The sequence below is a fragment of the Aplidium turbinatum genome, chromosome 3 (genome assembly GCF_918807975.1).
Source record: "Aplidium turbinatum chromosome 3, kaAplTurb1.1, whole genome shotgun sequence".
Lineage (NCBI taxonomy): Eukaryota > Metazoa > Chordata > Ascidiacea > Aplousobranchia > Polyclinidae > Aplidium > Aplidium turbinatum.
In genome coordinates, this window is record NC_137474.1 from 36,247,242 (window position 1) to 36,269,991 (window position 22,750).

The following is a 22,750-nucleotide window of genomic DNA, read 5'->3' on the forward strand; positions in this document are numbered from 1 at the left end:
ATAAAATTTAATCCAACAACATTTAGTTGCAGAGGTCTCTTGCACTAAAGTAAAAAGAAACAACTGTGATAGTAGTCTATATGAAACACAACTGCTAAGATATTACAATGAGTTGAATCTTTGCAGAATTAGATGATTCTAAAGAGCAGGCTGGTATTTTATTTTGATGAAAATCAGGAAACAAACTTCAATAACTCAGACATTTAGAATCTCACACAAAATTTGAGGTACTCACAACACAAATTGATCATTAATCTGCTTGAATGGAACATTAAGGATAAGTAAGGTCAAAGGTAGGCTCATAAATTCTAAATGTAGGCTATGCTGAAGCGTTCCATTTAGCTGTTCATTCTGTAACTTGGATAAAACTTGGATCTAACTTAAACAAAAATTAAGTCTTAAAAATTGCCCACCTAGTTTCAAACTAGGGGGGCAAAGAAAGGACTAGGGGGAAAACAAAGGGACTAGGTGGGCAATTGCCCACCTAGTTTATATGTGAAAAGATGCTATGGGCCTAATTCAACGTTTGCTAACGTTGGATTGGTGTGGAGGTGACGGGTTTAGCTGACTGGAGTCTAAAATTATCGCTTTATCAACGCAACTTTTTTATCAAAGCACGCTTGATATCTTCAAGATATAACTTCCCTGGGTATAATTGAATTTCCGCAAGATGATGATGTTGTTTTTGCTAGTTTGTTTTATTTGTTTTTGTCATTGTTTTCATGTCGTCGAGTTATAGCCTATCTATTTTGTGAGTCGTGCAAGGCCTGGTGCGTTGCGCTTGAAATGACTTTGCCTGTGGTAGGATTTCTTTGTGGGGTTTTCTTTGGCTGCCTTGCTCTTCTCTGTTATGAGCTAAACGCATCAAGACGTGTTCCCCTCACGACTATCAGCACTCTTGATAACGCACCATGGCTAATCTTCATAGCAACTGTCCATACAATTCTTAAATAGCCTATATCAGCTAAAGCTATGTGGGCTAATAAAGCTATAGCCTAAATATATGTTGTTTATTTGTTTTGTTTTTTTGGTTTGTAACATTTTATTTTTTTATTTTCCCTTTATCTTAAAATTTTCTGAAGGTGTTGCGACCGTGCCAAATTTTTTTCAATTCAATAACTTACTTCGGTCACAAACACGTTTAAACGTTCGCGTTTTGTCGCTTCTACCTTTTTCTCGACCTTTGCTATGTTGACGTGTATTGTTTTTAATACGATGGTCAGAAATAAAACAACTGAACTGAACTGAGCTTACAATTACACTGAATCCGTCCCCTCAATGAAGAGTGCAGAGAAGGAATGACAGTTCGTTTATATTGTCTGTAGCCTAAAGCTTTGTTGTCACATTTGATATTTTACATACCGTATTAAAAAAATCAGAACATAAAATGAGTTAAAAGAAGATGTGGTAGCCTAAATGATAAAAAAAATATTGTGTTTTGTCTTTGCAACAGACTAGAGAATGTGTGATTGTTGTGAGACATGTAGGCCTCCAGAAAGGAAATTCATCAATTCAAAACTGAGAAGGTCCCTTTAATACCCTAAATAAAATAAATGACTTTCATTTCTGCTACTGTAGGCTACGGCATAATATCGTAGGCTAGTTTTGTATGAAACACTCACCATTCAGGCAAAGAACGCCGTTGAACTGCAACGTGTAAGTAGTCTTGTTCGTCTTGGTTGCTTATGGAAACTAAGTTCGCGCCACGAGATTCACAGTCTTTTTGAGCTTCAAAATAAGACTTCCGTGTTCGAGTGCTGAGTGAAAAATGTGAAATCACTTTAGTTATAAAATTATTCAAGTTACTCATCTTTCGCACTGTGGAAAGTAAATTCAGGCTGATCTGGTATTAACTAAACGGGAAAGCAAAGAAGCCAATCTTCGTGTCCACTTTCAGGCATACAATTGTCCTGCCAAAAACCCATGTCACATGCTCACGAACAGTTGATCTAGTTGAAGCTGTTAAAGATGCCCAGGCAATAACCTTGCCATGATGCAATCCAACCTTCTTGCATATTCAAAGCCTCTCTTCTCGGTAAGCTAATTAGTAACTTTTTACAAGTAGTCCTAAATGAACAAAGAACTGATTTGAGTTGGTGTTTACCAAATAGTGCAAAACGAACATTTTGATTCACTCATTTTTGCGCCATTTCAAGGTCTTGACATTGTTTTTCTTTTGCAGAGGTAGCCTATAGGTAGGGCCATGTGAGCACCATCTTTCCCCTCTCCTCCCCCAGAAATGCACTAGTGCGCCCTAAGTTTAGTAATAGCTCTTAAAAATACGACAAGAAAACGTTAGGTTATAGATGTAAACTCTTTCAATTTAGGAAAAAAATTTACATTCATCATTTCAGTAAAGAGTAAACAACTCTTAGATTTTTTTTAAAAAAAAATGTAAATAGGCCTATACCAATATTAAGGCAGTAGCGGATCTGGAAAGAAGTTGGGAAAAACCAGAGTTTTAACAAAGCAAAATCTTATAGACAATGCAAAAATTTATGTCCGAAGCAGTAAAACATGAAAGGGAGTATGGGACGTAGGGGGGAGGGGCGTATAGCCCGCTAAACTTTGACTGGTAGCCTGTAATCTTGTTTGGGTCAATTTTTAAGCATTTTTGGCCCAATACTATTTTTGTTTTATTAAGATGCAGACTTTGTATAGTAACCATAGGTCGTTTTGTAGCCTATATAACCAAATTGAAATTGGTTTGCGTAGAAAGTTTGGTTTAAAATTGATGATAGCTTACCATTTAACAAAAAATCATTTAGAACCACAGAACTATTTCAATGATAAATTTCTTGAAAACTTTAAAGCTGTTTCATCCTGTTTCATGATTTCTACAGGATAGAACTTCAAAAATCTGTCTGAGGTGCCCCCACCTTCACCTGTAGGCCTAGTATTTTCATCGTCACCTACACTTCACTTTATAGCCTATCTCCATTAACACTGAAATTTATCAATTTAATCGTTAATTAACCAAGGTATTTGAGTGAGCAGTGTTTACTTTGGAATATTACATTATTGCTTGTTAGATTTTTGTGGAGCACAAAAGCTTTTTATTCCCTTAATCGACTTTTGAAAATACGAATGCCCAACATCGCTGGTTAGATGAGTAAAATGTGGTTGAGCGAGCAAAGCGAGCAAGAAAAGTTTACTAAAATGGAAAAACTTGCACATTGAATGTTGTTTGTAAAACTATAAGTCGAAAAACGATGCACGAAATAACTATGCTTGCGCCCCAAGGCGGAGACTGGCCTCCAGACGGGGCAGGCCCGCAACCAGCAAATATTTTCGGAGGGGGCATTTAATTTTTATCAAAGAACAAACATTAAAATAAACACACCAGTGCTGTGCCCTGTGATTCATAACTGCTTACTCATTTAAAATCAGATTTACAAATGCCTAAGCCCAACTGAGTAGCTTATTCACCACGCTATCGCAGCTGCTTTTGATCTCAAGTTATTTAGTTGTTTTTAAACGCTTTTTATGGTGATGATGGATGCTGACATTGTGTATACGCTAACGAAACAGATAACGAAGATGCAAGCCTAATTTATCGAACAAAAGCGTTAGCATGGCTTCCAACCAGCGTAGCCTACTTTCGGTTTCGATAGTCTACACTCTAAGTCTACAGTATGACTGTACGTGTGTAGTACATTAGTACATTTCATACTGCATAGAACGCTTAAAAAAATTTTAAAAAATTTTGGGGGGGGGAAAATGCCCCCAATGCACCCCCCCCCCCTGGTTGCGGGCTTGAGACGGGGATAGGAAAGCAATAAATACGGTCTTGCATGATTTAAGCTAAAGATTATCGAATTTTGTAGCAGCTTTTTTTTTTTTTTAAACAGTCAAAAACATCAAACAGACCAAAATGAGTGGGCCCCCAAACAGCCGTGAGGCATGGGGGGCGGTTGACACTGCCCTGGCTATAAGCCTACTGTTGTAGGCTACCGGTAGCTCACTATTTGAGTATTTTTTTTTTTTACAGAAATCAACTTTTAAACGAAAAGTTATGTGTTATATAATAGATCATTGAGTATTGTTGTAGGCTAACCGAATTGCGTTTGTTGCAATCGTTTTGCGTTTATGACCTATTAAGAGCTTTGGTCATTTAAGCTTACCTTAAATTTCAATGCGAAACAGAATTGAAGAAATCATAGACTACCTGAAATAGTAACAGCTTCCATTGAAATAATTCCAAGCAGGGTCACCGCAAGTAGCAGGGATTGGTGTGGTCATATTGATAGGATCATAGATTGTCGAACCAGGACTGGAAAAATTAGTAATAATTAATTACTCAATTTTAGCATTTTTCAAAAATGGTATTGAAACAAACATAGGCTAACAAGTGAAAATGGCAGTTGAAACAAAGATGATTTATAAAGAACTCGGCTAAAAATTGATAAAGATTAGACAAAACAGTTCGGAGAAACGCGACGATCTGAAAATATTCTTTAGTGAAGTAGGCAGAACGAACATATTTCAAACTTCAATATTTTCGTACTGCTATCACAGAAACATACTCGATTTGACAAATCCAATTCCTAAGACGATTACAATTCAAATCATTCCACGTTTTTCCTCGACTGGAATACTCCACACAGTGCTCATTATCTCCACTATTATTCGGTTCGCCGTTTCCCCAAGATATATAGTCCAAGGGAGAACCATCAGACCATTTCCATCTATTTATATTAAAATGTTAGATTGATTAAAAAAATGTAGGGTATAGATCACTCTATTTGGATCTCTCAACCTCCTATTATGAACCAATATGTCCGCCCGGTTAGCTCAGTGGTTACGCGCCCGGCTCAAGATCACGCGGCGCTGGTTCGACTCTCGGGGTGTGCGCTTAAGCAACGCATTTCAGGACTGCTCTCCATTCAGCGGCACCTAGTGAATGAAACAATTCCCCGGCAACAACACTTCAACAATCGGAAACTTCACTTTGTCAATCTCGTTAACCGGCTCTGCGTCAAAAGCCTCTACAAGTATGCGAAACTACCAGGTATTCCTGGTATCAAGGCTTTGTCAATCAGAGTATAAAGATTCAAAACCAAACAACCAATATATCTAAAATTGTTTACCTACAATGAGTGAGAAATAACAAATTTAATTTTATTAAAACTACAAACAACACTGAACGTGAATAGCTCGACCCCAAACAACAGTTTGTTTGATTGGTTTTGAATATTTATCCTCGGACTTACAAAGCTTTGATGGATTATTCCTGGTAGTTTCGCAAACTTGTAGAGGCTTTTGACGCAGGGCCGGTTACCAAGATTGACAGAGTAAAGTTTTCTGATTGTTGTGCTGTTGCCGGGGAATTATTTTATCCATTAGGTGCCGCTGAATAAAAAGCAGTCTTTAAAAGGAGTTGCTCAAGCGCACACCCCGAGAGTCGATTGAGCTATCGGGCTGACATTATGACAACCATTCCTTCACTTCGTTAGGAATGTCAACCATTGCGTCACTGAACGAAAAAAATGCTATTTAATGTGTGAACATTGAAGAGAATGTGGAAGGCATGAAAACCATCAAAAGACTTATAACTGTTAATAAGTTTAATATTTAAATCCTAATGGCATTGAAAAATGCTAAATAAAGGTAAACTACGAATGAAATGCATAAAAGGTCGCAATGTTTCTTCGAATCAATTTAGAATTAGGTTAAACCGGAAAAAAATGTAAGTTCAGACTAAATGTTCTGAATCCCAAAAAGGAAGTAGGCAAATAATAATATAAACCTAACCATAATCATAACAGGCCTTAATGGTTAGGAGTTTTTATCAGAGTTGTGTTCATACAGTTTTAACGTTAAAGTAAACAGCTTAAAGGAAGATCAAGTAAAGCGTCGCAATTTTTGTGACAATTCGATGCACGTATATATTTGTAATTCTCACGTGTCTTCGGCATTTCGATCGCTTAGGCCAAGCCAAATTCCTCCTGGCACCCAATAAGGCAACACAGAGGTTTTTAATAGGCTAAGTTGAGTTTCACTGTGCACTGAAATGAGATCAGCATGTCCTTCGTTGGCTGGACCTCCCAACAATTGACAACTTCTCCGAGCCTCTGACCACGTTTTGCGCTGCTTTCGGAAAATTTGAACATAAGCCTTGTAACATTTTGAATTCAACGCCTGAAAAAAGTAAACAGATGATTATTTTGCGAAAAAAGCAGCTTTTTACGAGTTTTTAAGGAAAAGTATTAACTTTATCTTGTATGAATTTGCCGCCAATTTCTATATCACACCAATGTGTTTGAGCTTGTCTTATTTCCAGTCAGGATTATATTATAACGTTTGGGCTAGGTTTAAAATTTATCAGCGGCAAGTGACAATTTTTTTGGGTGTTTTTGTTTTGTTTTTTTCAACAAACTCTAAACGTTTATTTGGTGTGTAGTTGGCCCAATGGCTTTTTATATATATTTTTTCAATAAACAATTTGATTGAGGTTAGGTCTAATAACAAAGCCATCATGCAACCAACAAGGCCTACGTGTTCGAAGTAGCTGAAAACATTAAACATCTACAAAAAGTAGTCGTCGTACGACACTGAAATGTAGTTTGAATAAGTAAACCTTCCATCCATCAGGACAGCCCGGAGGAACAGGAGTTGTTGGAGGAGGAGGGGGAAGAGTAACTCCTTCTCTTGGTAAAGAGCATGCAACTCGCCTCATATCTCTGCAGTTACCAACTTTCCATAACCCTGCTTTGTTGCCGGCAGCCATAGAAACGCACATCCCAACTGCAAGTCATGTTTAGAGTTGTAAATCTTCCTCATCAGAGCAATGAAAGAGATAGTGAATCAACAGATGGCGTTGAAGATAGATATAGCCTACATTTGATCTCAAAATGCAATAACGTAAAATAATGCTGGAGAAAATTGTGCCAAGTTCCGTGGCTGTAGTTTATACAGTAGGCTAATGAGAAATTAAAAAAATGGCGATAGACTTCACATTGTAGGCTACTAGTAGGCTAACCTATTTTTATAAAAAAAAGCAATAAAAAAACAATTTAACTTGAAACTTACTACTGTCGTTGGCTACGTTTAGAGTATTCGGTTGAAGTCTATCCCAATTCGTATAAGTTATTCTCACTGATCTGTTGTGCATTACAAGATCTGTATCGAAAAAGTGCCAGCTCCCAAAGGAAGTAGTGATGGCAAGGACGTTTAAATGAAAACTAACACTTGAATCAAATTTGGCTGCAACGCTGGATAAGAAAGCCTGTTCATATCTGAAACAAGAGTATATTGTTACAGTCATCGCAGAATAATGACAAAGCAATGTAAGCAAAAAGTTGTTTTGCTTTCATAAAAGCATTCTGATTTTGCCAAGTATCTCCTACCTGACAATTGTAAACAAGCAAGAAAAGTTTAAAACCTATGTCATTTTTTTACTAGTTTAATACAGATAAATGTGCTGCTTCACAGATGCGGCAAAACGTAAAGGTTTCATTAATCAGAGGTCTCGAATTTAGTGTTTAAAATCATCTTCAATTTTTACAAAAAGCATGTGATAAAAGTTGTTTGAGTAAAAGTTTGAAGCTCTGTTTTTACGACGGAGTGATATGAGTCTAATTTAAGAAACGTAATAATAGAGAGGAAAGGGCGCATAGCCTAGATGTAGCCTCGGTATATGCAATTAGACTTGAATAGGTGTCGTTTTGTGCTCTAAATTGAACATTTAGTGGACTACTCATGAAACACTAAAAATACATAGAGACACCTACGTAGCCTACAGTAGGCCTACTTTTTCAAAAGCTTTCGTAGATGCAAAACCACAGGCATGGTTACTATCAAGCAAACCAATTATCTTAGGCTATTGTTAACTAGAAATCATGAAAACATTTCCTAAAATTATGTGGTAAACTATAATTTTTTCCATAGTATAATCTAGTGCAGGAATGGCAATGAAGCAGAGGATGAATAGTTTCTCATTAATCGGTAAAAATTCATAGGAAAAATATCCCAACTGGAAAATACCCATTCGGAAAATATCCATGAGGAAAATATCCACTTAGAAAATCTTCCTTTTTTCGGAAAATAAAGTTATTTTTCAGTCGGGATATTTTCGTAAGCATATTTTCTGTATTGATATTTTCCGTATGGATTTTTACATACATTCTGTTTTCTCACCTATTGCTTGGTATGATAATTTTGCTTGTATTTCCGTAGCGTGAGCTGCAGATATGATACGCCACAGTCCAGTTTGTCACATCATGCTCAAACCTATAACAAGACGCACTGAATCCAACCCAGCCATCAGGACAACCTGTAATGCCAAATAAAATCTGCTTTGTCAGCTGACATTAGTTTTGCGGGTATGTGGCACAGCCAAAACTAAGCTTTGAAAACACAGTTTTCAGTCCGGAGGTAAATAGGCTATACCTTAATACTCTCACTTAATTGTGCAGCGGTGCACATTTAAAACAACTTGCAAGCAGTCATAAAAATACGACAAGTAATATTGATCTTCATCCAGCCAGCAAGTCAGTCCTTGTTCATGTTGATTCAACGTTTACAAAAGTTGAATCAACGTAAAAAATGGCCGTTTTTCTGGTTGGGTGAAATTGATTTTCGCTTCTCACCTGCAGTTGGAACCAGTGGCGTCGTATCTACAGGCATGACTGCACCAGCTGTGAGATAAATGTAAATTGCATTGAGTAACGGAGTCTATTTGCATTCGTTGATTTGCATATATAAAAATAAATTCAACAACAACATATCTCAGTAAAAGTCAACAAGCACTGATTTGTTTAAAACACCTGCTAGCTTGTGCAACCTTTGGGTGCAAAGCGTAGCAAGGCAAAGCAAAGCCACTTGCATAAAATTAATTTTAATAGGCAACGAACAACTGAAAATGCAACCACTTTACAGTACGTACTCATTCCAGGTTGAAGTGTAACATCGCTTTTTGGGTGATCATGAGAGCCGTGACTTTGTCTGTCGAAACAGGTTCCATCGGCGATACTTTCAGCTGCTTTCATTGATTCGGTTGGTACTTTCATACAAAGATACTGCCACTTTAAATTGCAATCAACATCGTTCCATCTTCCATCAGACAGTCTCATTTGCACACAATCAGAAGTTCCTATCGTTAGACAAAAAAGTTGTAAATTTTTTTATTTTTTGGGACTGCGCCAACTACAGACATTTAATCTTCTTCTCAAATAGTTGTTTATACATGTTAACTTGTCAAAAATGTTGCTACCTTTTCCTATTGACCAGTGTGCTGCCATATCAGTAGTGAAATAAGAGGCATCTCAACCCCCCATTCACCATGCTGTGACGTGACAAAAGAACAAACCAAGAACCACTCATGCAGTGACAATGAATTGTTGTTTGTTTCTATGATGATGTCAAGGTGTTGACGTCACAAAAGGTGTTGAAGTAGAACAGCCCTACTTCGTGTAAATTCTCCCGCCAAAAATTCAAATTTGTAAAGAATAAGCAAAGAAATTAGAGTATGATTCAAGCTCCAGGGTTGCCAGATGTATGGTAAACATATTCCGCATGAGTGTTCAAGCGTGACAAGAACCACTCTGATGCCACAGTGTTGACGTCACTTGTTTCTATGATGATGTCACTGTGTTGACGTCAAAAAAATTGTTGAAGGATGACATGTGTCATTGCACCATCCTTGAATAATGGGTGATTTGGTCTCGAATTTTTTTTCTTATTTTTCTATAAGGTATGGGCTATGCATGGTAGTGGGTTGCCATTTGTCGTGACGTTGTTATTAGGATATGGATAGGTTCGTTGGATCATCGAGTGTTGCAACAGCTAGTGTTTATGTAGCATTTTCAAATAGTTTGTCAGCTGTGCTTTGTCCAGAGACAGACCTTTCTGATCCTCACATGATGGAAAAAGAGGTTAGAATGATGACTTTTGAAACGAATGAAAAATGTTGTAAAGAATACTTTCTAAATTTTTTACTTTGTCCAAAGAAAATGATGGATAGTGGTTTTTATTACACGGGAGTGAAAGATCGTTGCTGATGTTGAGGAGGAGAATTGAACAATTAGGAGTCTGTAGAAGTTCCAAACTTGGAGCACGCGAAATACTTCCCACATTACAAATTCATTCAAGAAACATTGGGACTCGAGTTTGTGTTGGGTGTCACCAGAAGACATCCCTATTTGAATAGGCCAACAGCTTTTCGAGTAGGTGGAAAGTTGCCTGCTGGAATAGTGCTTCAAAGAGGTTTAAACATACCTCGACCTCGTTCGACACCGCCGCTAACTGTCACAATGCGAAAATGGATGCATCGGATTGTCTCGTTTGTTTACGCACCTGAAGATTTGTTTGTGGAGAAAGCTTTTCTTGCCAGAGCTGGGTTGTGTTACACCGGAGATGGAAAAAAGGTTGTTTGTTTTTGGTGCGACACACCTTTTAATGGCCGGTTTTCAATGCCCTTGGACTCAACACGCCAAAGCCAACGATGAATGCAACTATTTGAAAATAAACAGAACACCTCCATCCACTAATTGTGATGGTCAATAATTGTGTTTATTGGACCAATCAAACAATTCTAAGGAATCGATTAAAGATTGCAAAATTTTACGGTATAAAGTCTGTTTAGAATGGTTTGACTGACGTGCTAATTAATCCTTGTGGCCATTTATGTGCTTGTAGCAGTTGCGTGATCAATTTAAAAAGTTGTCCTATATGTCGACGAGCGATTGGAAGTCTTAAAAAAGTTTATTTAACTTAAAATCTATACTGTATTAAGTCAGAGCGTTTGAAAATCGTTGTCAATTTGTCTTAAATGCGATACTTGACTAAATATAACACTTTTTTCCTATGTTTAATTAATTCAATTTTTGTTTTGAAGCGCGATGCAGTGACACCCTGCGATGTCTGTCTGACCTTGCAACAATAATTGAATAGCGCAAAATTTTAAGGTGGTTGACATTATCCAAAAGTTTTGGTTATGACACTCAATAGGTGACCTGTCCAACCTTTCAATTTTTTTTACTAAGGTTTTGAATCGCGATCCTGTGATATCTGTCTAACCTTACAATGGTAATTGAACAGCACGTGATTTCATTCACATTGTTCAAACGTTTCGGCTATGACGTATTCGCTAGGTGTCGTATGGAGAAGCGAAACATATAACACATCTCGAATTATGTTTTATTGATGAATAAAATATTGGAGTGAAATAAAAGTGGTGGATAGATGTTGAATGTGATGGGTGATGGTTGATAGTCCCCGTGGTTATCTGCAAAAATAAAAAAATAAACATAAACTTTACAAAATTAACTGTTTTAAGTCGTAAAAGTGGAGAGTTGTTTCAAGAGTGATAGGGGAGATGTGGGACCAATGATACAAGGGGACCAATACAACACAGCTCGTTTTTGATCCCTACTAAAAATTAACTTTTTTTTTGATAGTTATTGGAACGAGATTACATAAACCTTCTTTGCCACGAGGTTTGAAAGTTAGGTTGTTGCAAATGCAGAAATGAGAGACAAAAGTATGTTTTTGGCAGGCAAAAGTAAAATGTAGTACTTCTGGAAAACTTTCAATATTATGTTCAAGTGTTTATTATAGCAAATGCTAAGTTTTTCATGTACTACGTAGGAAGGTATTTTACAAGATTGGTAGGCTTTATGAGAAATAATAAGTCGAGTTTTGTGAAACTATCGTTTAATTCAAAGTTTTTGAGATGGGGGAGCTTTGAGACACTGTTAATTGAGACCATGTCTCAAAGGTCCCTGTCTGAATTTGAAAGTATTTTTTGCAGAAAATGCCTATGTTAAAGCCATCCGAAGGCTTAAAAAGGAATTTTTCAAATGAAGCTTCAAATAATGCTTTGCATGACATTGTTTAATATAACTTATCTGTGAGAAAAGCTGCCAAAAAACATAAATTTGATCATACCACTTTTGGCAGATACTTGAAGGATGGATGAAAAATGAGCCATTTTCTGAAGTGTTGTCACACTTCATTAAATTTATGAATTTCTCCAAATCAATCTAGGTATTTCTGGAAACGTAGCCTACAATGTGAGAATTCTGTAACTTCTGATGAGCATCACCAAACAGGAGAAACTGAGCCTTGTACCTCAGCTTCCTTACAAAAAAATGATTCGATTTTGTTATCTTCAATACGGCCATATCCAAAAGCAGTTGCAAAGGGAAGAAAGAAAAAATCACGAAAACGTAAATCAGTTGTGAAAATCTTCAGAATCTAACACAAGCAGTGTTGTGGAAGTTCATCTAGAAACTGACGTTGAGAGTGTTTGCACCGATACCAGTGATGTTTCATGTAAAGAAAATGCATTGCAAAACATAATTCCTGATTGTCTTTCTGCTGGAACCTATGTAGTGGCCAAAGTTCATGCAAATGCAGATGTTAAATTTAAACATTTCATCGGCCGGCTTGCACATGGACCTGATCAAGATAATGACTATGAAATGGAGTTTTTAAAACTAAATTGAGAAAACATCGGACAAAATGAAGGATTGTTTTGTGTTCCCAGGAAATGAAAATGTGGCTTATGTGTCTCATTGTGATATTGTATGTCTTCTGCCAGACCCAACCTCTGTTGCCAAAACGAAACGCTTGTGTGGTGTTTTGAAATTTGCAATAAACTTGTCACAATATCACATTGCTGTCTGTGACGACCCCTCCCCAGCCAACTGTTACTGTTTAAACAATTTTGTATTGAATCAGCTTGTTCGTTCTTCCATCTGTCCATGTTCGTTCTAGAAACTTCTTGTTCTTTGGTTTTACACGAAATGCAATCTTTCTTCAGAAAAAGTACAGTTTTCGTGTAAGTAGTAAACCTGTCTCATTGGTCCCAATGGTGTGTTGCAAAGGTCCCACCCAGGTGGGACCAATGATACAAAAAAGTGAACTTTTAAAAAGTGAAATAATTTTTTAATCTGTGGTCCAATCCGAAGCCTTAGCTATGCATAAATACAGTAAGAAGATGTGCTTCCCTCAAACGCTTAAGTAGCCCTGTACTGCGAAAATCACGCGCGACAACGGAAAAAATACCCATTTTGTTTCATTGGTCCCACATCTCCCCTACCTATAGGCTACTGCCCCCCGCGCCTCGGATAATACAATCGGTTGCCATATCCCCGAGCAGCAAAATAAATCAAAACAAACAAAAACGTCTTCAACCAATGTAGCAATTTACTGACACTTTGAAAAGGGTGTCAGACGTTGAAAGTTAAGAAAATATTCAAACTTACTGAAGTTGAAAAATGAGGCGAACCTCAAACTGACGAGGCCTCCTTGCCACATGGTTTTGAACACTCTAAAAGTGAAAGTAATCGGTTAGTTTGCATACTACTTCAATCGCTAAGAATCAATCATACTTTAAAACTAAATGTCGTTTTTACTTCACCCAAAGGAAAAAAAATAAAGATTTGACTTGAAGATTTCACCCAAGGAATAAAAAATAAAGATTTCACCGGCCATTTTCACCCAGATTCATAAAGATTTCACCCAAAGGAAAAAAAAAGATTAAAGATTTGATTTGATAAAGGTTTGAAAAAAAAAATTGATTTGACACGTTAGTTGTACTCAATTTGCAATATTCAGGAGTTATTTGCAGTGTTGTACGCGTCATTGAAATAATTTGACGGCGTCAGCGTCAGCGCGAATTGCCTAAAAACTTTACGGCGTAAAGAACTGCGTAAGCTCTTGAAGAAATTGACGGCGTCAGCGTCAGCGCTAATTTCTAGCGCTATTTTTTGCCAGCGTCTCATAAAACGGAAATATTTCAACCAAGTTCAGGCTAACAATAGCTATAAATAAAGAGCAGATATTATGTTTTGAGACTGTATTGTAATTAGCTGCTCAGCCTATAGTTATTTCCTTGCAGAAAAACAAGCATTTCAAAACGTTTGTCTGACAATCTGCTGCGTTTGGGACGCATATTCAGGGGCGCCGGAGCGATTTTTGACTGGAAGGGCAAGAGTATGAAAAAAGGGCACTTTTATTGCTGAAAGGCCAATTTTTTTTGTAAGTTTTAAGATAAGATATAGCGATAATGCTCATCTATCAGCTCATTATCGAGTAATGATACAAGTGTCCGCTATACAAAGAACAATGGCACGGAAGGGCATCATGCTATTTTATAATGATGTAATATAACTTACTGTGATGGAGAATTTTGTGTCGTGAATATTATTTTGAAGCAAAAATAGAACATTGTAATTAGGCTAAAAGCGAATAGCATAAATTGTTATATTGCAAAGTGTGCAGTAGCTTACATGACCTTAAAAGAGCACCATTGCCCCCTCTTCCCTCCCCATCCACAGAAATTTGAGAGCAGGAGGGCATCCGCTCCCCCCCCCCGTTTCCGGCGCCCCTGCGCATATTGTCCTTTCCAAGTGAAAACATGCGTTCCACAGCAGCGCTGGTTGGTATTGGTGTGTTGTATTTCAAAAACAAGTTGAAAACGTTTAGTTGGAAAGGTATCACTGTTCCAAGCGTGCTGTGATAGTTTGGTGGCCGGTCGATTGGTCGAAAGACATTTGGTCGACAGTCATTTGGTCGACAGACATTTGGTCGACAGGACGTTTGGTCGACAGACAATTGGTCGACAGACATTTGGTCGACAGGACATTTGGTCGACAAGACATTTGGTCGACAAGACATTTGGTCGACAAGACATTTGGTCGACAGACATTTGGTCGACAGACATTTGGTCGACAAGACATTTGGTCGACAGGACATTTGGGTTACAGTTAGGGTTAGGGTAGGGTTAGGGTTAGGGTTAGGTTAGAGTTAGGGTTAGGGTTAGGGTTAGGGTTAGGGTTAGGTTAGGGTTAGTTAACCCTAACCCTAAAATGAATCGTTCTGTCGACCAAATGTCCTGTCGACGAAATATCTTGTCGACCAAATGTCTGTCGACCAATTGTCTTGTCGACCAAACGTCCTGTCGACCAAATGTCTGTCGACCAAATGTCTGTCGACCAAACGTCCTGTCGACCAAATGTCCTGTCGACCAAATGTCTTGTCGACCAAATGTCTGTCGACCAAACGTCCTGTCGACCAAATGTCTGTCGACCAAATGACTGTCGACCAATTGTCTTTCGACCAATTGACCGGGTACCGATAGTTTAGCATGTATAAATCCTTTAACGAGGTCGGAACGAGGTCCACTGCACCAACATCGCTCTTTTCAGGGGCATAGAGCTCTTGAAATAAAGTATATTCAACGTCCGCTATGCCATTCATGGATTTTTCGCTTTCTGTCTCTGATCCCTCGTTCTCAATACATGGGTGATCACCATTTGGCGAACTTCTTCCGCATGTATTCCAGGGAGCCATTCCAACCAACGCAAAAGCCGGTAATTCGGATGAGTCGCGCTGGCCAGAATACATTGTGAAACTCTTATTGTGAAACGAGATTTTCCATGAAAACAAAAAATGACGCTTAGCGCTTGACGCTTAAAATCGGCAAAATAGTTGACGGCGCTATCACTTCCGTCAACTGAAAAATCAATTGATGGCGCTAGCCTCAGCGTCAACAAAAAGTTGACGCCGTCAAATTGACGGCGTCAACGTACAACACTGGTTATTTGTATTCCCAATTTAACAAGAAATAGGTGAAAACAACAATTAATAATAGGAAAATCAACAAAAGAATACTTACGGTACACGAGTCCGCTTGTTACAGTTGTTGACGTGTTTGATCAGACAGTCGTAGCCTACCACCTGTACATTCTGTCACAGAATGGGCAAAACCCCTCTCACGATGTTCCCTCATTTCATGTTTGGTTAGGTCTTCCCAGTTGTTAAAACGAGCATGACATTCTGTGCAAGACCTGCTCATTTTTACGTTTTATTTTTTGAGGTTAGAATAAATCTCGACTAAACCTCGGTATTTAAACTCGTGTTAGGATTCGCTTTAGAAAAAAGGTTAGTGTGTCGATGTGTCGTTGTAAACCGGCAGTCATCATCGAGGAATGGGGACGTATACAAAATTGGTTTCTCCTGGAAAGATGTCAGTTCGCAAACGAAATTTTTCCGGGGTGCTTTGTTTAAAATCCAACAGTAAATAACCGAAAGGTTTAGATGTGGCGTCTGCAAAAGCTTCTTGAAGAACACCCGTTTGCCTTGGATAAGCTTGCTTTGCCAAATGAAGTATCTGAGAGTGAGAGATGTCTCTAGGATATTTAAACACCACCAAATAATGTGCGTTGAGACTAATCGTTCGGTGTTCTTTCCCTTTGTGAAAAAAGTTTTGAACAATGTTGATGTTTTTATGATGATGTTTTTATGATGGCTTCCTTTCGCAAAAAGATTCATTGTCACACAACAATTCATTGTTATACATGAGTGGTTTTTGTCACACTTGAACACTCATGTGGAACATGTTTACCATACATCTGGCTACCCTGGAGCTTGAATCATACTCTAATTTCTTTGTTTATTCTTTTTACATTTGAATTTTTGGCGGGAAAATTTACACAAAGTGGGACTGTTCCACTTCAACACCTTTTGTGACGTCAACACCTTGACATCATCATAGAAACAAACAACAATTCATTGTCACTGCATGAGTGGTTCTTGGTTTGTTTTTTTGTCAAGTCACAGCATGGTGAATGGGGGCTCGAGATGCCTCTTATTCCACTACTCATATCACACGCTGGAGCAGGTACACTTTCGTTTTAGTTTCGCTATGCAAAAATGAAAATGAAAATAACCCTCTATGTTTTCATTCCTTTTTACACAAGTTAATGTGTGCCCAATTTTGAAGATCCTTACATTTTTAAACCATCTACAATCTACATATCAGTGATACTGTCATGAAATACTTAAGAAAGTTTCTTGACCGCAAGATGAACATGTTCTCTATCAAACAGAGTTTAACTAAATCGAACTTACCCAACACGTCATCAGGTTGATCTTTAGCCCAAAACGTAAACGTAGGCACAACATTATCATCCCACTGAAATTGCATTTCATGGGCTTTGTCGTTCAAGCCAAGCCAAATCGTATTGATGTCTGGGGAAAAAAAGACATGGAAAGTTGTTTCCCACTTTTTTATGATACAAAAGCAAAACAGAGGCATAGTTAGGATTTTCAGCAAACATAATATTTGCGAGTCCTCTCTCGTGACAATGTGTGAACCATTATTGTACTACCCTGTGTACAATGTACAGTGTACAACTGTACATTGTTACATTGATTGTACAGTCTTTGACGCTCCCTGATACCTTGCCTAGGAACAGATGTCTTCCTTCGCCACACCATTAACTACTCTTCTGCTATACAAAGTGTATTGCTTTCAGACTTTAGTCGGACATCTGGATTTTAACCACAGAAAAAACGATTAGAAAGTTAATAAATTTACAATTTTAATAATATAATTATCAGCGGTCATGTAAACATCATGTTAACGGGCCAGGACTTGCAACCATTTGTTATGGATCAATAAACTCAACTGCTTTTTTCAGCTATGAAATATGGTAAAGTTTACAAATGTTTGTTGGAGTGATCAATTCATGTCATATCAGAGTAACACAATCACCAAGAGATCATTCGAAACAAAACAAATGAAGTTTTGTACGAAAAAAACTATTGAAATGTTTGTTATTTGGACGGTCAATAGTTTGATGTTGTTACCCACATTTTCACTCGATTTGGTAGATATTTTTACCACATCCAGTCAGATCAGTTCACTATTTGGTTAAGATTTGTAACAAATAGAGTGACTATACTGGATGCTACTGCTTGTTGGGTTATTGCTAAAATACAGTAAATAATTTAGAATCATCATTTTGCATTGTTGATTGATTATATTGCCACAATCGCAAACGACGGCTTCAGATTTTAATACCAGCACAAAAACAAAAAACAACTAGAAAAAATAGTAACAAGTATGTTTCTGTTTACCTTTTGTGTGGTATTTCAGCCAAGGTTTAATTTGCGCAATCCACACTAATATATCCGTGAGCTCTGATTTGGTGGCTATCCTAGCCAGCGTCGCTCCTTGTTTCTTGCACATTTGCTGAGCAGTTGTCCATGTGGAAGGTATTGTGCAGCCAAACATAAAGCAACGACCAGCAAGGGATTTCCAACCACTTTGGCAGTATTTCTTTCCTGTATAAGAATGCATTAGCTCAAAGTGTAAGTTTTCATGATTACATCAAGAGTTTAAATGTTTGAGTTTCGCTTTTTGGTTAAATTATTTGCATAGCTGACACTTCGCAAGACAAAGTATTTGAATAGAGAAAAAAGAGAAGAATAACATCAAAAAATGCGAAAATCAACAATTAGTAGGCTAATTATGACTTTTATTGTTTTGCTATAGCCTACATTTAATATGAGATTTCAAATGAGACTCAATGTATGTGCTGGTTTGACCCTCGTGGCGTGCGCTTAAGTAACGCATTTCAAGGACAGTTCTCCATTCAGCGGCACTTGGTGGATGGAATAATTCACAGACAACAACACTTTGACACCCAAAAACTTCACTCTGTCAAACTCGGTGACAGGCCAACTAGTGGTTTAAATCCTCTACAAGTACGCGAAACTGTCAGGATTAAGCTTTCAAAGAAACTGTCTGTCCAAAGATTTCTCATTCCCACAAACCATTATCATATAACAACCAAGTTAAAAGCAGTAGCCTAAGAGTGTGTCCCTCAAGACAATCAACACTCTTGATAACGTACCAAAGCCGAACAGCAAACCAACTGTTTGTTACTTTTTTTATCATTCATAAATTTTAAACATTTCTCTCCGACACTCTATTACTTTTTTTTATATTTTTGTTAAAATTTAAAGTTCTTCCAAAAGTGTTGCAACCGTAGCCTGCCAAATTTTCAACTTATTATTCTATAGTTTGGTCCACAGCATATAATAGCTTTGCGTTTTGTCGCTTCTACACTTCTCTGGACTTTCTGCTATGTTTGACATGCAAACACAAGTCAGAGGCATGAACACAAAAACAACAAATTGAATTACCTTTGCAAGTTGGGATATCACAATACCCCCAGTCTACAGAGGATGTCCCCGTGTAGCACCAGGGCATTTGGGAATGGTCTGGATTTCTGCAATTGCTTCCTGTTAAACCTGTAAAGGTACTTAACAATTAAAATGTGAAAATGTTGACACTTGAAATGGAGACCGGACAAGTTGGCAAATTGTTGACCAGTCAAGTACCACATTGATAAACATGAAGCTTGCTTAAGCATAGTGACCAGACTAAAAGACTCCAAACAAGATGAACGGGAGGCTTTGTTTGTTTGTTTGTTTGTTATATCTTTATCCTGCATTGCGGGAAAGCGGACATGAGCGCTATGCATCGCTGTACTCCTTCCGACGTACACCTGACCCACGCTGCAGCCGACGGCAATGTCTGTTTCCGGTTGTCTACTCTGCTTATGACTTAAATTTGGTACTACCCATTACTCGAAATCGATCACTGGGTAGAGGCAATTATCGTAAAGTTTCTCGCCCAGAGAAACAACAGCAAATGCGGGTGGCTGGAGTCAAACATGCAGGCTCTCGACTGCGAGCCCAACGCGCTAACCACTCGGACGAAGCCATTTTGGCCTGATTTTCTACCACCTTTCCCGTGCATCAAATAATCTCTTTTACAGTAGAAAAATAAATTGAAGTATATTTAGTTCGACCAAGTATCAACAGAACATGCTGCAGACAAAACGAAATTGTCTATAACTAGGCATACTAAACTAGACCTACTGACGGCGATCTACTAGGCCAGGCCTATTGTTGAATTTATAAAGTTACGTTTCTATATTATTATTTTTTATCACCATTATTTAGTGAAACAAAAACGTTTGTTTAAACTCAGAAATAATACAGATCTGCAATTAAAAGATTAAATCTACAGCATCTTACCATAAGGATTGGACTGGGTGGCCCAATCTAAGCACGAGTTTCCATTTGCTATCTTTGATACATTTCCTTTGTAATCTTCTCCATACCCAGTATAACAATCAACATTCAAAACCCAAGCACTCGAAATATTAGGACCGGCAGTCGTCACTTGATTATTATTGGCTTTCGTTTCATCTATAACCGTTGTAAAAAATGTCCAATTATAATCTTCAAAAGGCTATATACAGTATATAGGCTACACGTGCTAGTGTAACATCTAAAAAAACTTCATTTGAAATCGAAAATATGACATTGAAAACATGTATATATTACAATAGTAAGCTACGTTAAATAACATGATATTCGTTCTTATGGTGCAAACTAAGCTGAACTACCACAAGGTGTGTAAGGTGATAAACTGCTTTTATTCCTGTAAGGTACTGCAGAATAGCTACAGAAACCCACCAACGTAAAGAATTGAAAAGAGGTTTTGACACACAGCTATGTGTACAAGTGACAAATCACTGTATGGGTTACCAAGTCCTGCTGCAATAAATACGAGTTCTCGTCACAGCTATAGAGAGGCACAACGTAATCAAGCCCACGTGACTCGGTGCAATGCACTAGCACTGAGGCAATAACCATAACGCAAAACTTACGTTACTGAACTATATCAATTCCGATAGTTAGTTTTGTGATAGTTCAGCTAGCTTAGTTTGCATCAGAAGAAGGTATATCATGTTATTTAACTAACTGCCTGGTGAACAGCCTCATTCAATTCATAGCAGGCTACGTAATAACATCGTTAAACAAACGCAGAAAATTGCCTCTTTGTTTCATGCTTTCAAATACCGTATTTAAAGTTAATCCGCTTCCAGAAGTATATTAGCGTATAGCTATATATAGACAATATATTGAGCAACCTGCTTATATCTGAGCAAGTTGCTTATACAGTATCTGAGCAACCTAAACAACTACAAACAATGCTAAGTGAACTCAATACAGAAAGCAAAAAGATTGGCCTTCATATGAACTTTAACAAAACGAAAGTTATGTTTAACAAACTGGCAGACATCGGCAACAATATTCTTTTAAACGGAGCGACTATCGAAACAGTTGATCACTATATATATCTTGGTCAAAAATTACAACCAACTCCAATAAAGAAGATGAAATCAAAAGAAGAATATCACTTGGATGGCAAGCCTTCGGAAGAGCAAGTTCGATATTTAAGTCAAAACTGCCTCTTTCTCTCAAGAAACAAGTCTACGATCAATGCATCCTTCCAACCGCTACATATGGTGCAGAAACTTGGAACCTCACAAAGAAATTAACACTTAAACTAAGAACTATGCAGAGAGCACATGAACGAATCATGATGGGTTTAACATGGCGAGATAAAAAGACTGCCGAATGGATCAGAAATCAATCGAAATTACGAGATATATTAAGCACAATCAAGATTCAAGAAACTAAAATGGTCCTGGGCAGGTCATATAGCAAGATATCAGGACAATAGATGGACTAAAAAATTAACAACATGGACACCACGAGAAACCAAAAGGAAGAAAGGAAAACCAAAAGTGAGATGGAGGGACGACATTAACAAACAATGCAATACAACCAATTGGTACCAACTAGCACATAATCATGTAAATTGGCATGAAAAGGGGAAGGCTTACGCTCTGCAGTGGGCTCTCAAAGGCTGAAAATGATGATGATGATATATAGACAAAACATCTCACTTGTGCAGGGGAACACAAAAAACGGATAAAAACGGTTATATTATTTTGTGTGTTGTAACGCTTTTTTTAAACTCGTATAAAGTTTTAGGTCTGCTCGCAATTTTGGATTGTTAGAGCCATCTACATAGAATGTACTTTATAGTTGAGCAATACCAGAATGTTTTAGTGAGTTAAATGGTAAAAAAACATGTAACTTGATACATTGATCAACAAACTCAACCAATTACCCATCCTACTTAAAAGCGCCATCGAGAGAGATTGTACTGCTTGTGCACAAAGCGAAAAAAAATGAAAATTTTTGGTTTGTGACTACTAAAGTAATTCAACATAGGTTTTCAGTTTCATCTTTGCAGAAATTGATGTATTAATAATCAGGAGAGCACGATATTCGCCGCTCCTAACGATATACTGCTGCATACCTATTTTTCTACAAATGAAACTCAAGTGTCTTGAACAAGGCGTGTCTCCCCACATCCCACTTCTTGTAATGATAGCTCCACAATCTTCATTTCCTCCGTAACTGTTGGGCTGTCCTAGAAATAAAAAGTCGAAATTTCAGCACATAAGGGAGACTGCTAAAGTTTGAAACTATCATATGACTTTTTTAAGCTTTCAGATATGTTTGTGGCTTTTGATACAATATTTATGACGTGTAAATCAAAGGACAAATGAGCTAGTTGTCAAATGTTATAAACTCATGTCTATGCTGCAATCATTTTTCATAATTTGTAAATGAGTGGTCGGATACTAAGAGTGGTTGTTGACTCGCCTTCTCTCCAGTTCAAATACGTCAGAGGTGAACCGTCACTCCACTCCCAATTTCCTTCTACAGTCATGTCACTCAATCCAAGCCACATCACAGTGGTAACTATGTGTATCCGGCCTAGTTAGAGCACAAAAGTTATTTTTGGAAAAAAGAAAGGAAGCTTGTTTATAGCTACTTTTTGTATACAGTAGGCTACTATTTTTACACGCAGATGTCAATCATCTTATGAAAATAATGTAGCCTACATAGGCTACATGGCAAGCAGATAAGAGATAGAGCAGTAGGATGTAGTTTGAGAAAATAGACTATCTTTGCAAAATGTTTTACACATTAACTGCTAGACTGACTAATTTTAACATGACAAAATTGTATAAAAAAGAAATCCTACTAACTTATGTATCACGCTTGTATTTGTGCA

The 22,750-nt window shown here is 37.6% G+C and overlaps 1 protein-coding gene across 2 annotated transcripts in view; it reads right to left on the minus strand.

The window, feature by feature from the left end:
- Positions 1–22,750, minus strand: part of LOC145767026 (macrophage mannose receptor 1-like) — a 41,166-nt gene that overhangs the window by 15,546 nt on the left and 2,870 nt on the right. For both annotated transcript variants that reach the window (XM_082578755.1, XM_082578754.1), the window contains exons 5-19: positions 22,336–22,449; positions 21,986–22,099; positions 19,843–20,016; positions 18,943–19,050; positions 17,872–18,078; positions 16,861–16,980; positions 8,888–9,094; positions 8,592–8,639; positions 8,140–8,275; positions 7,033–7,238; positions 6,581–6,747; positions 5,906–6,141; positions 4,527–4,688; positions 4,169–4,273; positions 1,623–1,757 (exon numbers count right to left, since the gene is read on the minus strand). In XM_082578755.1, the coding sequence (XP_082434881.1) occupies positions 1,623–1,757; positions 4,169–4,273; positions 4,527–4,688; positions 5,906–6,141; positions 6,581–6,747; positions 7,033–7,238; positions 8,140–8,275; positions 8,592–8,639; positions 8,888–9,094; positions 16,861–16,980; positions 17,872–18,078; positions 18,943–19,050; positions 19,843–20,016; positions 21,986–22,099; positions 22,336–22,449 (2,239 nt within the window). The remainder of the gene's footprint in view (positions 1–1,622; positions 1,758–4,168; positions 4,274–4,526; positions 4,689–5,905; positions 6,142–6,580; positions 6,748–7,032; positions 7,239–8,139; positions 8,276–8,591; positions 8,640–8,887; positions 9,095–16,860; positions 16,981–17,871; positions 18,079–18,942; positions 19,051–19,842; positions 20,017–21,985; positions 22,100–22,335; positions 22,450–22,750) is intronic.